General features: G+C 38.5%; 1 protein-coding gene across 1 annotated transcript in view; it reads left to right on the forward strand.

The window, feature by feature from the left end:
- The first annotated feature begins 47 nt into the window (after positions 1-47).
- LOC110056169 (uncharacterized) overlaps positions 48-16,394 on the forward strand; it is a 17,121-nt gene continuing 774 nt past the window's right edge. The window contains exons 1-16 of the mRNA XM_089291383.1: positions 48-165; positions 237-464; positions 2,708-2,780; positions 4,519-4,615; positions 5,536-5,805; positions 6,712-6,875; positions 7,187-7,333; positions 8,094-8,911; positions 9,838-9,882; positions 10,739-10,881; positions 11,553-12,038; positions 12,516-12,692; positions 13,178-13,442; positions 14,100-14,190; positions 15,281-15,354; positions 15,519-15,668. Of these exons, the coding sequence (XP_089147509.1) occupies positions 133-165; positions 237-464; positions 2,708-2,780; positions 4,519-4,615; positions 5,536-5,805; positions 6,712-6,875; positions 7,187-7,333; positions 8,094-8,911; positions 9,838-9,882; positions 10,739-10,881; positions 11,553-12,038; positions 12,516-12,692; positions 13,178-13,442; positions 14,100-14,190; positions 15,281-15,354; positions 15,519-15,668 (3,261 nt within the window). The 5' untranslated portion in view covers positions 48-132. The remainder of the gene's footprint in view (positions 166-236; positions 465-2,707; positions 2,781-4,518; positions 4,616-5,535; positions 5,806-6,711; positions 6,876-7,186; positions 7,334-8,093; positions 8,912-9,837; positions 9,883-10,738; positions 10,882-11,552; positions 12,039-12,515; positions 12,693-13,177; positions 13,443-14,099; positions 14,191-15,280; positions 15,355-15,518; positions 15,669-16,394) is intronic.

Below are 16,394 nucleotides of genomic sequence, written 5' to 3' on the forward strand. Positions count from 1 at the left end.
CGTAACCAAGCCTCTTTACGAAAATACTCCGAGGTTGTCTCGACATATTCCGAACTTTTATCGACATGCCAACGATAATTCGAGGTTTGGCGCGAAATTTGCTTTTGTTTCTGGTCTTTCTGCAATACGTGAATGAAAATGCCCGGAGCCGTAGATGTACTTCAGGTAAGACTGTCTTCAGTGTTTCATTACTTTTCAATTCGAAAGTAACCCTTTCTTGTTCGGAAATGGCACAGCAATTCGCAAACGATGACTTATTCGACGCGGAGCTCGGCGAAGACAGTGATGGCGGTCAAAATGGCGACTGCTCGGAGGATGGAAACGCTTCTAAGTCTTCAGCGCCCGATTGGCTTGACAAGGAAAACCAAGAAAACTCAAATGAAGAAGCTGCAAATAGTGATTCTGACGAAGATACAATGCCTAAAAAGAAGAATAAACAGAGAAAACGAGAATCAAGAAAGAAGGTAAGCTGAGTTAGAGGTAAAAATATTAAGCTTAGAAGTAACCTGTGTAAGTTGGACCTTAACTTTGATAGCTACCACTGAGGTGTAAAATGCTTCTAGAAGGTTTTATTGATGACTTGATCGTCGGCACACTTGTCCTTACGTCAAATCCTCTGCCAATTTTACACGAGTGGATTGGTTTCAGAACTAGTCCCTTTTAGTGTTTACACGCGTGTACTAATTGCACAGGAATACAGCGAAAACTAGGGGCAAATCGAATTTGGTTTAGCGTTGTCTGTACTCTTATCAACAACGATATGGGTCATCACAGTTGTCAAAATTTGTTGTGTACTCACTCGGTTGCGCCTCGTGAGTCCACAACATTTTGACCACTATGAAATTTTTTTTTTCAGGGCGTGACCAAGAGCGTGACACATTGACACGAGCATTGTTGTCTGGACTCTTATCGACAATGGCAAATTAATCAATCAAATTGCTAGATTAGTGGCAATTGTGGTAAAACATTCTCTCGCTCTGCGGCTTTCCCAAAGTGAAACTGAATGATGTTATATATTTACAAAATCCCAGTGTGAAATTTTCTTATAAATCTTGTGCTGAAGATGGTCTTCCTCCCAATATACTGATGGGATTAATTTACTGGAGGGTCTGTACGGGTCCACAAATGATCCCAGGACCGCAAATGATCCCCGATAGGGACCGCAAATGATCCCGACTATAAAATAACGAATGGCATGGATGGTGGGATGGTGTGGATAGGGAATTGGCTCATGTGAATACCGATGTTTTTATTAAAGCCATCTTATAATTATAATGACTTACAACTTGCTTTTTTTTTCATACTCTCGACTAAATTTTGTTGCTAACTACAATGTTATGAATATCACCACTCAATCATCAAAACACGAGTTGGCTCGCATTTCTTTGCAATCCTCAGTAAAATTATGATCAGTGCAACATACGCTACATATCCTCCTCACGTTTTATCAGCCATTAACGCCACTCGTCTAAAGTTTTAAACTAAAATCTAACCATGAGGCAACTATTAAGGAAGACGCTGTCACATGAGTAGACCCACAAGCCTACAATGCTTCATCACTCGGTAAAACACCTAGTGTGTAGCAATGGTAATTTGAACAAATTTATTTTGTAATTTTTCCTTGGTAGTATTTTGGCTTTAATTCCTTGGAAATGACTACTTGAGTATTCTAAGAAGCCGAAATTCCAAGCTATAGTTATGATGTTCAGCTTCATGACCAAGCCGGAACGCCAAGGCTTGCACTTCGTTTTGACAAGTTAGCTGTTTGATAGATGTTTGATACTATCGCCACTGGGAAATCGAGAATGTTTACAAGTATGTGTTTTTCTAAGACTTCTAATTCAATAGATTGTCTTCACGTGACGTGTTTTTATCCTCATCAGGCATAAGAGGCGGTATATTTATATCTGTTTACAATTAGCGTGCTTTGTTTGGAAACCACAGCATTTTGAATTTCAGGGTTATGGAGGTTGCGTGACCCAAGGCTACGATTGAGTTTGTTCAAAAATTTATACTTATCTCATGATTTTGAGCCTTTTTAGAAGTTAGAGCATTAGGAAAAGTGCTTATGTAAATGCTTGTTTGTTTACTAGTAGTACTGATAATCAGTCGCCTAGAAAGCCAAAGTAAGGTCCAGATGTTCACACTATATTCCGGCTGCCATATCAGTGTACCACTGATGTATACCAACATGGCGTTTTCTTACTGGGCTCTGTAAATTTCTGGGAAACATTTACGACGAATTTCTGAAGTTTGGGGAAACGCACACGCCTAAAACTTGGAGAAGTGTCTTATTTAGTTATCTTCAATAGCGTACATCACAATTTCTTAGCTTTTTCCATTGGTTGGTTTTTGGTTTATTATTATTTTTTTATTGCGTGACAGTGAAAACGATCTGTACTGTTTGAAGAACAAAACAGCAACTGTGGAAAATATTTTTTTTTCTTTGTAAAATGATTAAACATGTTTTTTAGTTCATTATTTTTGTACATGTTCTCACCTTCCTCTGATATAAATCCATGCCATTCCTTATTTTTTGATCGGGATCATTTGCGGTCCAATATGGGGATCATTTCCGGTCCAGGATCATTTGCGGTTCAATTTGGGGATCATTTGCGGTCCGGGATCATTTGCGGTCCTAGGATCATTTGCGGACCCGTACAGGTCTGCAAAGGGACATGACATGTGGTATGTTTTTATATTTTAGTCTCCTAAGCCTCACAAGGCAAAGAAGGCGGAACTCATTTCATTGTATAGTGAAACACAAAGAATTGTCAGAGGTTTGTGAAATAGTTTATTCTCTTTTGTCATTACTCTAGATTTCTCAGACAAACACTACAACATCACACTAGAACTACAAAATGTAGTCCAATATGATATGCCATTTCCAAGTTACCTTTTGCCACTGTGTCAAAACAAGCCACTGCTACTTTCTGTGCGAAACCATTCATTTAAAATTGTGCCCCCCCTCCCTACAAGTTCATTGTCTTGCAAATCAAACTCATTTTTATATAAATGGTTTCATAAGAGGACTTGTTTTGAGACATGCCCAAGCTAACTCAGAAATGGCCTATTTGTATACTAAACAGCTCTGCTAGCGCACAAGGGTGGATCTAGGAGGAGGTTGCAGGGAGTGTGCACACCCCCCCCCCCCCCCCACTCCCTGAGATGACCTACTCACTTTTAAAATTTGTTTACCTCACCAGTCAGTTATGTCATTCCTTAGTAGCACGAGCAGGCTCACATTGGACCACAAACGTGCATGGCGAAGCTACAAAACTGGAAAGTGAAAGTCTAAAGTTTATGTCTAGCAAGGACACACACTTGATTCCAAATGATCTTGCTTTGGCAGTCTGGTCTTTGATGATGCTGGTAAACGGGCAAACGCCTTCAACTGCTGTGTCCTGCTTTCTCTCTAGTCAAGTTTGAAAGATTGGAACTTTGTTTAAACATCAGTAATACGTGTACTTATTTTTGGATGACTTATTTTTTATTGTGAGGTGTGGTAAATTACCAACTCCATGGGGATCTAATTGCTCCTCATCAAACACAATAGATTGAGAGTTTTCTTGCCTTTCCCGCTTTTCGACCAATAGTATTTCACTTCACTTAGGTGAAGCAAAATGAAAAGATTACAGACATCAAGGCAGGCTCACTTTCTTGTCGCCCGTTCACCAGACTCCTTCCCGCCGGATTGCTTTGCTCTTCGCTGCTTGCTCGTGTGACTCAAAGGTGAGCCTGCTCCCAGGCTATTCCTTAGTGGTGCACCTCCCCTCCTGAGAAAAATCCTGGATCCACCCCTGGTGCAAGGGTATGCTCACTGTGATATTTTGAGTGGTTTTCTACAGTGAGGATTTTTTCCTGTATGTATACATCTGACTTGGAATGTTTTCCTTTCTCCAGAGCAAGAGTTATAAAATGTAAAAACTTCTTATTGCAAGTTCAAATCTGTGGCATTATCCCCCTTAAATTATACATGTAGCCCATACAGCTTACACTGGGACCACAGTGCAGACCTTGAAACTTGATAAATGAGATATTTTTTTGAAGTAGAGAGTTCGTGTAGCTCAATGGTAGAATTAATAATACATTTAGACATGGAAGGTAAGGCATGTAGCTATTGACAGTGGAACCTTGTTTACATAAATAATAATAGTTCATTTATATATCACACACATCCATTATTTACCCGAGGTGCTTTACAAAAATAATTATCCCTAAAAACTACAATTTTGCTCTAAGAAACTTACAAACTAAAAAGCTAGCAAAATATCTAAAAAACCTAGAATCTAAAAAAATTAATGAATATATAATGAAGAATCAAGGGATTGACACAATATTTTCACTTTAACAAGGTTTTATTTTATTTGAAGTACTGTTCCATACCTTTTACTATTAGTGGGATGAGGAATATCGTTCTTAGTACCGAGGACTTCTCTATATAAAGGTTTGTTAAATCAATGTGCTACAGTATCTGAAAAACAAGGTTATGTCTGATCATTACTTTCTTTATTTCAGAAAAAATAGTCAGACTGCCATACCACCAGCCAACAGTTCTTCCAATATCACATTTTCTGAAAAGGGTGCCACTAACAGATGAAAAAACACCAGCAAGGTAATAAATTGATCAAGATATTGTTTCTTTTTACATTGCCACAGAACACTAACAAGCAAACTGGCGATGACTCACAATAACTTTACTGAACATTTGTGTCACTGACAACTTTTAAGCGAAATGACTCATGAGACTGGGGTAAGGTACATAAGCGGAGTGGCTTATATCTACTACAGCTCATATATGACTCCAGTTTCTATAGCATGAAGCAACAAGGAGTGTCAGTCCATTGTACATTATTCCGCAGCAATCCTGCAGGGTAGAAAGAAAGTCAATTTGGAGGATTTTCTTTTTGGTCATATCTGCAACTAGTAACTGTGATGTACCAACCTGAAAGTCATTCTCACAAGCCCCTAAAAATGTCATATCTTACAGTACCTCAGTCTGTAATTTGAATTTCCTCAAAAGTATATCTCAGGAAACTTCACTTGCCATCAGGCCAGTGAAGGACAGAATCCACCAGCCCAAATGCAAAATCCACTAGTCCTGGGCTATCAGACTTAATTTCCTTTTTTACTGAATCTGGTTGCTCTAACAGTTCTCTGGTACCTTTTTACACACCTCTGCATGCATGTAAGTAAAGAATGGCACTGTAAGAGTAAAGTGTGTTGCCCAAGAATGGCTTCAACCAGGGATTTCATTAAGGGCTGGGCACTGGGCAAATTGACCAGCTGTGACCATGATTTTGCCTGCCTGGTTTGACCATCTAGAGGAAAGTTTTCCGTATATAGAAGTTCAGTTGAAAAAATTTTGCCCACCTGTGAAAACCAGTTGCCCTCCAGCTGAAAACGTCAATGAAACTCCTGTTTAACTCGCAACCTAAATTCCATGAGCCAGAGTCAAAACTGTTGAATATTAAAAGCTATTACATCTCTCATAACATCTCCCAAATTGTGATACAATGCTCTTTCTCTCACCAGGAGGCCAGAAGTTGCAGAATCATCAGGTAATATGCCAGAAAATACTTCTGAATCACCAGTTAGTGACGATAAGCCTGATGATCAAGAGCTTACTAGTCCTGTTCCAGGGGATACTGCCAGTCCCACAGGAGCTGTTAATGGAGTAAAGTGGGCCATTAAAGCAGCCACACCCAAACTGAGTGCTGCAGCAGATCCCTTCTTCCTAGACATGGATGATACCCCATCTTCATCAAAACATGCAAATAAAGGAGTTCAGAGTTTAATGGAAAGGTAACTGTTTCAGAATAGAATGGTTTCAAAAAGCTTGATCATGTGTTCCTTAGGCATCTGTGGTTGAGTGTCGATTAATACCCTTGATCGACACTTGATTGACATCTCAATCGATACTCGGCCGGCACTCAGTTTACACTTGATCAACATCTTGATCGACCCTCCATTGACAGTTGGTCGATAGTCGGCTTAATATTGTCATCTGACTCATTCATGTACATTCAATGGAAGTGTCTGCAAAAATTAGTCAACTCTGTTTTTCTGTGTAATTTTTTGCAGCTTATAAAAACTTTTAAAAAATTAAACAAACTGAAATATATCCACGTGAAGTATGTGACAATCTAACACTTGCTTGCTCACCGTAATATAAAACTGATATAGTAGCCTTAAAGTAGTCAGAATTTATCGCAAAAATGTTCACATAATTTTGTATGATTTGTTGGGGGGATTCTTGTTCCATAAAAAAGGCCATTGGACAATAAATTAATAGATAAGTAAATGTGTCCCATTCTTGTAGTTGAAGAAAATTAGGATCATGTGTTCTTAAGGCATCCACAGTCAAGTATCGATGAATACTCTTGATCGATACCCTCGATCAACATCTCGATCAATACTCCATGGACATCCCGATCGACACTCAGTTGAAACTCTATCAATACTTGATCAACAGTCAGTTGATAGTCGGCCAAGTGTCGACCAGCTCATATGAATTGATCAAAAATATGGTTGACTGTCAAGATGTTGATGGAGTGTCAATTGAGGGTTGATCGAGGTTATCAATCGACACTCGACCGCAGATGCCTTTAGTGCACATGATCTGATAATTACACTTTAAGCCAGCTTGTCAAATAACCAGTGGCAATCTTAGTTGGTAATTACATTCCATCTTTCATTTTTTTTTTCCAGGTTTATGAAACACACGTCAAAGCCTCAAGATAAATCTGTGACTCCAGTGCAATCTACTGATGCAAACGATAATCAAACAGATGTGATAAACACTGAGGGCACACCAAAACCTAGAGGAGTTATCTCTGTAGTTTCTGATGACAAATTGAAGGATGCAACTCCTGGTAAGGCACTTCCTTCATCTTTAGTTTATATTATTTGAAGTGATTTTAAGAAATACACTTGATATGCAATAGTACAAGTCAAATTACATCCCTTGACATTCTGGGAATTTACATAAATTACACAATTATATAAATTTACTTTGATGACCAACTAACTGGCCAACTGACCGATCAACTAAGCAACGGACTGACTGACTGCTGATTGCTGATTGCTGACTGCAACTTGAAATGCACATGGTTGAAAAAATGTATTTGTGAATATTCAACCCCAATAACAGCTGAATGCCTGCATTTTCTTTACATTTTTGCAGGCTCCAGACTCCAACTTCTTAAGGAGCAACTACAAAAACAAATGAAAGTGAAACGAGCTGAAGTTAGGAAAATACAGGAATCCCAGCGGAAGTTAGATAATGAAGAAATGAGTGAAGAGGAGGAAGAGGAAATGACAGATGAAGAAGGCATGACAAAAATAATTTGTCTATTATTTGTTATTGGTAATTGGTGGCTCACTGGAAAACTGGTGGTACAGGAAATTGCCCCACCTTGTTAAAAGCAAGCTTCCAAAGCCCTAGAATGCAAATTCTACTGTCTTGTGATGTGCCTGATGAAGACATGGAAGCATTGTCTCAAATTGAAGCTGCAAAAGTGGAGAAATAGAATAATAATTATAAATTAATATAACAAGGCTCAACAGGTCTATAGATGTAAATGTTAACACTTAATTATATGACTTGTGTTTGTAGCTGATATAACGTGCTCTGATTGGCTAATTGTGGGGCATTATTCTCTTGTAATGCCCTGGCCTAATTAGGAGCCTGGAAAACAAAGCAAAAAGTAAATCATTGTTTTTTTGTGTGTGTGTGTGTGGGAAATTATGAGTGACAAGGAACACTGTGATAGTGAATTCTATTACCCTAATGAGCTACAATTTCAGAAGAACAGCAACTCCACGGTGTTAAGTTACAATCAAGTTGGTGCCAGACGTGACAAAGGAAACAGCCAAACAGCTTTTAATAGCCCAGACGAAAAACTACTTAAATTAACCTCAAATGTTTGGCCTTTGCAGGAAAATCTCAAACCAATACTTTGCTATCAATCTTGGTTTGAGATTTTCCTGTGAAGACCTCACTCTGGGTTAATAAGTACATGTAGTTGATATTACCTAAAGCATCACACATAATTTATCATTGTGATCCCTTTGAATGTTATATTTCACAGATGATTCTGATTTTGAACTAGACAAATGGAATGAAGATGATGAAAGAAAACAAGAGGAAGGTGACAGTGAAATGGAAGAAGAAGAAACAAAAGATAAGAATGCCTTTATAGAAGACGAGGCCGATGAAAGTGATAATGGTGAAGATGATAACAGGAGATATGATGTTGACTCTGGATCTGAGGGGGACATTAGTGATGGAGGTGAAAGTGACAACAGTGCCGATGAAAACTTGGTATTTAGTGACGATGAATTGCCTGAGACAACCTCCAACCAGAAATCAAAAAAGAAAAGAAAGAAACCTAAACAATCAATGGTGAATCTTGAGGAGAAAACAATGGATCTTTTCTGCGACAGCCACTCAAAAGGAGGACCACTAGATGAACCTTCACTAAAGAACAGCAACACAGAAAAAGTTAGTGCGGAGAGTGTGGCAAGTCTTTGCCTTCGTCTTGACAGCTTAGAGGAAGGCGATGACACAAATTTCAATTTCCCAAGCTTGCCAGTCTCAACAAAGCTCACGACAGGAGTGAGAAAAGGAGAAAAGCATTTGGCAAACATTTCTGACATATCACAGGAATCCAGCCAATCCAGCTTTGGAGAAGGGTCAGCATTGGCGTCGGCGCTTGGTGAATGTACTAACAGCCTTGAAGCCAGCAGTGACAGCAGTAGGATTCCTCCAGGGCAAGGGGATAATAACACTCAGGAAAATGAAGACAGAAGTTCTGACAAAAAGACACCAGAGACATTCTCTTCATTCTCAAGGCTCAGGAACTTGATTGGCTTAACAAATGATGGAGATACACAGTCTATAAAGAAGGTGATAGGCAGACAACAACAACTTTATTTTATTTACACAATTTTACAAAAAGATATAAATATAAATAGATGGACAGAAAAATAATGTATATTTTAGTCTGGAGACTGAGGTAGCACGAAAGTTTTCTAGTCAGTCTCCAGTTATTTGAAGGTTTCTATGGATATTGAGAGTAAAACTATATTGAATTCTTAAGAGAAGAGATGTGTACATGATAAAATAGAATGGAGAAAATCAATTCAAGTTTTCAGAGTGTTGTTCAGACAGTCTGTCACCTGCAGAAATTAAATTACTGTAGATAATGAACCACAGTGTGCACAGAAGTGTCTGATTCAACTTGTATTGAAATGAATTCTGTGATTTTTTAAGTCTAGAATATCCAGACATGTTTTTCAATATGATTAGTTTGCTGATACAGCAAGGACAAATCAACAATATAATTCTATGTAGTATTTTCAACACAAAAGTTAGCAAAAGTAATGAACGATGTTTCGACATCGTCGGGATGACATTGTCAAGTAAATGTGTAGGTTGGTTTTTGTATTATAAATAGATACAAAATACATTAAGTTCCCTAATAGTCACTTTGTCTTGTTTCGTTGTCACTTAACACATTTTGCCACCTTCTGTGCATAATTGTAGATCAATTTATAATGGAAAAACTAACCTACACATTTACTTGACAATGACATACTGGCAATTTTGAAACGTCGATTATTACTTTAATTTGTTAATTTTTGTGTTGAAAATGTTCCCCGAAGCCTTAGTTATTTGATCCATGTAGTATTGTTGTTTTTGCTTCACAAATAATTGGAAAACTGATAAAAAAGACTAATACAACATAAAAAAGTAAATTAAAATAGTCATGTGTACTTAGATCTGTTTGTAGAAACGTCAACATTCCTATTAAAATTGTGTTTGCTTTTCAGCCTGGTAAACTATCTCAGCTAACACTTCCAATAGAGGATTCTCAGGTATGAATTTAATTGAACATACTGTTATCTGTAGCTTGTTATTTTATGTTTGTGAATTGCACTGGATTAGTCTAATTTAAACTGCAAGCTTTCACAAAAGAATTAATGCATTTCTTTGAATTTAAATATTTTTCTAATCCTTCGCACCTCCCTGCTACATTGTATATGTAAGAAATTTTAATCCATGAATGAATATGGTTTGGGGCGTTTCGTAACAACAGGGACCTAGAGCTAAAGCTAAAGCGGTTTTCAATATTATTGAGTGTCTCAAAACTTAAGCCAAAGCTATCACTGTAGACAATCGCATGCATAGGACACAGACAGTGAACCAATCAAACTCGAACATGCATGTAGCTGATGCAAACTGTGGGAAAACTTGTTCGAGTGAGTCACGATTAGTCTTGGTCTTACTTTTGATTGGATGAAAAAATAGTGCAAATTTATTAAGCCAACAGTGTAATGTAGTAATACAAAATCAGTTCCCAATTTGACTTGCTCTAACTGGAGCTCACAGGATAAACTCAGTAGACACATGTTCTATTCTCTTGGACAACTGTAAGTTTCTAACTATGTCTTTTCCTGTATGTCAAGCTGTTTCATTCTAGGGGTCTGGAGGTCCACTTCGCCTTCTACTAAAAATAGAATCAATGCATTGTTGTATCATCTTTGGCTGACTCTTCAGTGGCAGATCTAGGGGAGGGGTCTGGGGGGCCCACCCTTCACCCCCCCCCCCTTTTATTTTGGGTACAAAAATAATCACAGAAGGAAAAAAGCTGGGAGGGCAAGCAAAGCAAAACTGACCCCGCCCCCCAAAGTTATTTGTCATCACTGTTTATTCCTACCATTGTTTTTGAAGGATTTGTTTGACAATGGAAGTGACAGAAATGCAGAAACCGACAACTCCGAACACGTTGGGAGCAGAGCAGAGACTAAGTCTAATGATTTCCACTTCTCTCTTGATGAAGATACACAGTTTACGCAAATACTAAACACTCAGGGGTATGTCTGTCACAGCAAAACACTCAGTTGCAGTTTGACTCATTCCTTTGCCATCCCAAAGGGAAAGATAGTACAGTTGGACCCTGTTTATTTGAACTTGGTTATTTCAAATTCCCTGTTACTTTGATCTCAAAACTATTTCCCTTGGATTTGATCCTCAGTCATTTACTATCGGTTATTTTGAATTCTCACTTTTTCGAACTACTTTCCGTTTCCCCTGAGAGTTCCAAATGGCGAGCTTCAACTGTATATGAGGTAGAGGTGGTGGAAAAGTAGCAAAATGTTGATAAAATTGAAAGTTGTCTTTGTGATTAGAAAAGCAGCTGTCATTCATTTGTGTAATGGACGTGTTGGACAAGATGCTTTACGTCGCAATGCCTCCTGCCTCCACCCAAGAGTGTAACTGCCTGTGGGTACAGCCAAATTTTGGGGAAATGGTGTTAGAAGAGGGGATTGGGTAACCAGAACCTACATGCATAATGAACTAGCGTCACACTGTATTCCCAGTTGTATCATGCACCCACTGAAACTGGCAATAATTGCCAGACTCTAGACAAATTTAGCACTTTATTGGAAACGTCTGTAATCTTCTCATCTAAGCACCTGATTGGTTTTCGAAAAGTACGTAATTTTATAATGACATTGTTCTCCACATAATTTTTGTCTTGCAGTTTCCTTAACTCCAGTAAAAAGAGTAAACCAAAAACAAAGAAACTCTTTGATGACGACCTGAACAGCGACACCCAGCCACACATGAAGGAGCTGCTTGGTTTATGCTCAGGAAGATTTAGTGACAGTGAAGACAGCAGAACTGCTAAAAACGTTGAAACTCAAGATAATGCAAAGGGACCTCAGAAGGGTTTGACATTTCACACACAAAGCAAGCAATTTGACATGAATGAGTTGTTGGGCTTGTGTTCAGGAAAGTTTACAGATGGCGAAAATGAGATTGATGATGATGTCTCAAGGAACTTAGAAAATGATTCTGAAAACAGTGAATGTGAGTTGGGTGAACAGGAGGACAAGACTATGAAGAGTGATAACGATGATGATGAAAACAGGAAACCTGTCGAGAAGAGTAACGGAGAAGAGGAAAGTGATCCTGAAGAGATGATCATACAAAGAAAATATGGCAAGAAATATGAGGCAAAGAAAAGGTGTGCGACAGGGTTACTCCAATTGGATCATGTGTACTATAAAGGCATCCACAGTCAAGTGTCAATTGATACCCTTGATTGACCCTTGATTGACATCTCAACTGACACTTGATCAACGTCTTGATGGACACTTGATCGATACTTGGTCAACACTTGTTTGGCATCTTAGTTGACAATCAGTTGAGAGTCAACTAATTTTTGCAGACGAAATCAAGTGTCGATACATATGAGTCAGCTGACACTCAGCCAAGTATCAACCGACTCTCGATCAGGTGTCAATCGAGTGTCGGTCTTGCATCGACTGAGTATTGGTCAACTGAAGGTCGATTGAGGATATTGACCAACGCTCGACCATGAATGCTTTAAATAGTACACATGATTGTTCATTTTGAGGGGTTCTAAAAATGTAGTAAAAGTGTTTTTGTGGTTATAGTAGGTCATTAATACTGTCTTTCTGTTTTCACTTAATTACCGCAGCAATATTTTTGATAAAAGAAATTTCTTGGAAGAGGAAGCAGAGCTTTCAGGAAGTGATGTGGGTTCCGATGAAGATGAAGATATCGCCACAGACGATGACGTGTTGGAGGAAGATTCTGGTGGAGAAGAATTGCCATCTGACGAGGAACTTCAGAAACAAATCAACAAAGCTCACATGTAAGTGCCATGACTGAACAAAATGATGTCACTTGGTTAACCTGTTGTAATTCTACTGACAGAGCCCTGAAGTTTCACATCTTAAGCATGAGTCCCGTACATGTTCTCACACTAAAACAATTGTTTCTTGTGCATTTAAAGTTTTTGACTCAAACAGTTCATTTCAAGATGGAAATTGCCAGCAAAATACATAAAACCGAAATTGCACCCAGAATTAAAGAAATACTTAGATCTACCGTGCTCCAATTTTTCAAAATTTCTACCCACAAAGGAAGCATCTTTGCTGATTCCAGTTCTCACCCTTTGGTTGATTGAAAGTTCTTCATTAGGCAATCATTTGTTTCCTTGATCTTCAATAAAAGTTAGGCTGGCCTTATTGCCGGTGGTGGAATTGTTCACAGGATTTTACCTGGGAACCTTTTCAAGCAAACGTCATGATAAATTTTTATTAATTAATTAATTAATTATACTACTGGTTTTACCAGGAAATCCATCCACGAGCAGGACAACGCCGACCTCAGAGCTGTCAAAGAGATGTTTCTTCCTGATGGCGATCTGTACACGGATGGTCAGGGCCGTACAAGACATTTCCGATGGCGGGGTATTGATGAAAATTCACAATTTGATCTTTTTGGTAACAAAGATCTATGGGGTGATGAGGTAGCTGAAGCTGTTGAATTGAGTACGGAAGAGGAAATTCAGCGACGGAAGGAAAGATATGAAAGGGAAGCTTTTCTTCGGGAAGAAATGGTAAGTTAATGATTCTCTTCTTTCTTTTGCTTGGTTCCTAAAATTTCTGTAATATTATAGTTTTTTCAGTTATTTTAACAACTTAAGAAAAAATTCTGAATGCTGTCATGATGAATCAAACATTTTACAGCAGTTTTCTCTGTCTGTTGGTTGCCATTATTTGATCGAAAATTTTATTGGTTAACTGTAATTAATTTGCATGTTGTTCCTTCTTGTCAGACGTTTCTTTGCACCAGGTGTCTCTAGTAATCTTGGCTCTGTAAATTTCACTTCTTATTATATGATTGGGAAAATAACTTCATTGTGATTGGCTGAGAGCAGGCCAATTTATCGTTAATTCTAATTTGCACTGCAGTGCAAACTGACGCGCGCGTGTTCGCAATTTTCTCAGCCATATGATAATTGAGTCATCGTGCGGAGGCTCGAGCAATTAAGAATTTACACAATGTACATACTAGTTTGTGTTTACTTACGTACTAACTTGTGATATTTGAAAATTAGTTCAAATTGCACAACGCCAAAGGCTTGTGCAGTTTTGGAAGAGTTTTCAAATATGATTTATATCACTTGTAGAGTAAATCCTAAATTGCAATCACATTCATACAATTACCTCTACTAATATATTCGTTTCATTGTGATTATTTTCATTTTCGGCAGGGCAAGCAAGAGATTGACACATTGGATATTGATGAGAACAGCCAAAATATCCTTAATAAAATTAAAGATACAAGCAGTCAACTACCTGAAGGTAACTGAGGTTTACAATTTCCATCCATGTTCCTCACCCCTGCAGTTTATTACGCATTTTATTAATCTCCATCTCTCCTTTATAGAACTTGTGTCGAGTTCCTTTTTCTATACCTGTTCCTTGTGTTATCTCACCATCCGTTTGCCCCTAACAATCTTCCACATGCTAGTTGTTATTCTTTTGCACCAATTACAGATGAACCTGTTCCTTCACTCTCTTCCTTCAATTTATACTAACTGCCAAACCTTTACCTCACTTTCTTAAATCATTAATAATTCATCAAGTTTAAACAAAGGAAATCATGACCGTGACGTTGTTTAGATTTTATTTTATTTTATTTTATTTCTCCGTTTTCTCCTTAGGTTTAGTTTTGAAAGAGAAGATACTTCAAACACTCAACACAGTGTTTGACCACATTTCCAAACACCTCGAAGTTCGTCAAAAATACTCCGCTACGCGTCGTATTATCAACTCTTTTCTCGTTGCTTGGAAATGTGGTCAACCCGGCCCATCAGTTTTGATGTATTACTTCTCAGCCACTTGGAAAACCTATACGCCCCATCCTCTCTCACCTGACCATGCTCTGCAGCTTGCCATGTTTCTTAGCGTCACTCTGCTCCTATGCCTCTAGTCCATACACCACTACACAAATGCTCAGGGACGGATCTAGAAAGAGGGTGCAGAGGGTGCGCAAAACAAAATTAAAAAACAGTTTTGCCATTCCTTAGTGGTGCACCCCCTCCTTAGAAAAATCCTGGATCCGCCCCTGAATGCTTCATAACAGACTTTTATCCAGATGGCCATCCAGGCATCCGTGCCCACGTTTAAGGGGGAAAAAATCACGTTCCTGTATAACTTGTTAGTTTTCATGGACACCATAGCAAAAGTTGGACGCCCAACCGCACTTGACTTTTCAGATCCCTGTCTAAAAGCCTGCTTCATCGCTTCTTATTTCACACAACTTACTTCTCCTGCGCGAGTTTCCTTGCCATCACTTCCACATAACACATACGTGTTCCTATGCCTGCCTTTTCAGTTTTGTAAATCAGCTTGTTTAACACTTCACCCTTTGTGTTGTTCTCCTTTACAGTTCCAGTGAAGCCTCAAGCAATCGTTAACCCCAAGAGTAATGTCCATGTAGCCCCAGTGTTGAAGAAAAAGACTGTAAGTACTTTAATAACCTCTTATGGCTATTTCATTTTTGTGTGGTTATTTTATTACTGCAAGGTTCTGTGATACTAGATCCGGAGAAGAATTTAACGCCTGGAAAAATTACGCAGTTGGACATTTGTTTAACAGTCATTTTTCTTTTATCTTTTTCCTCCCAGTCTTTCAAAGGCTCATTTCTGAAGCACAGCAAAACTACTCTTTCTCGCCTGTCTTCTCTCACATCCAATACACCAAATGCCTCAGCTACCACAAGAGGATTTGTGTTTCAGACTGTTTCACCATCAAACAAGAATAACTCGAACACCAAGGTACGGTTTTGTGTAAAATAAAATTGTCTATCAGCACACTGTTACTTTTATGCATTCAGTGAATACAAGAGCTCTTTGAGAGTGTACAGGCATTCGAATACAGTGGAACCCCGTTAATACGGTCACCACCGGGCCATGACAATTTGGCCGTATTGATGACGTGGCCGTATAAACAAGGGTAGAGTCAAACCTCATGACTGGTCTTAATCGAGTGACGTCTTAACAGATACATCACAATTACACTTCTAAACAACTGTTCTTTAATAAGCATCCGGAGAGAAGATGTGATATTTAATAAAAAAAAATTAAAACTTGAATCAGGATTTAAAATATTAACAGTGGAAAGATGAACATAAGTGGTTTGCGTGGCCGTCTAAACGGGGTAAAATTATCACGGATTATACAGGTTGGGATTTCAAAATGTGGCCGTTGGCCGTATTAACGGGGTGGCCGTATTTCGCCGGGACAAAAAAAGTGACGGTAATAACGAGGTGACCGTGGGGCGGGGTTCCACTGTACATGTAACGTTTAAAACATTAAAAATTTATTTGGGATTAAAAGGTTAGTTTGTGAATGGAAATTGGAGTATTATTGTGCATTGTTGACAACGTTTTGTCATTTCAAATTCGTTTCACGCTGTCCACTTAACTTATATTCATTCTTCAGAGGCAGATGACATGGTTAGCTATGCTGCAGTGTTCTGTGTGTTTACAAAATTCTGGTTTT

This window comes from Orbicella faveolata, unplaced genomic scaffold, assembly GCF_042242905.1.
Source record: "Orbicella faveolata isolate gen_17 unplaced genomic scaffold, um_ofav_v1 contig_24, whole genome shotgun sequence".
NCBI classification, from domain to species: domain Eukaryota; kingdom Metazoa; phylum Cnidaria; class Anthozoa; order Scleractinia; family Merulinidae; genus Orbicella; species Orbicella faveolata.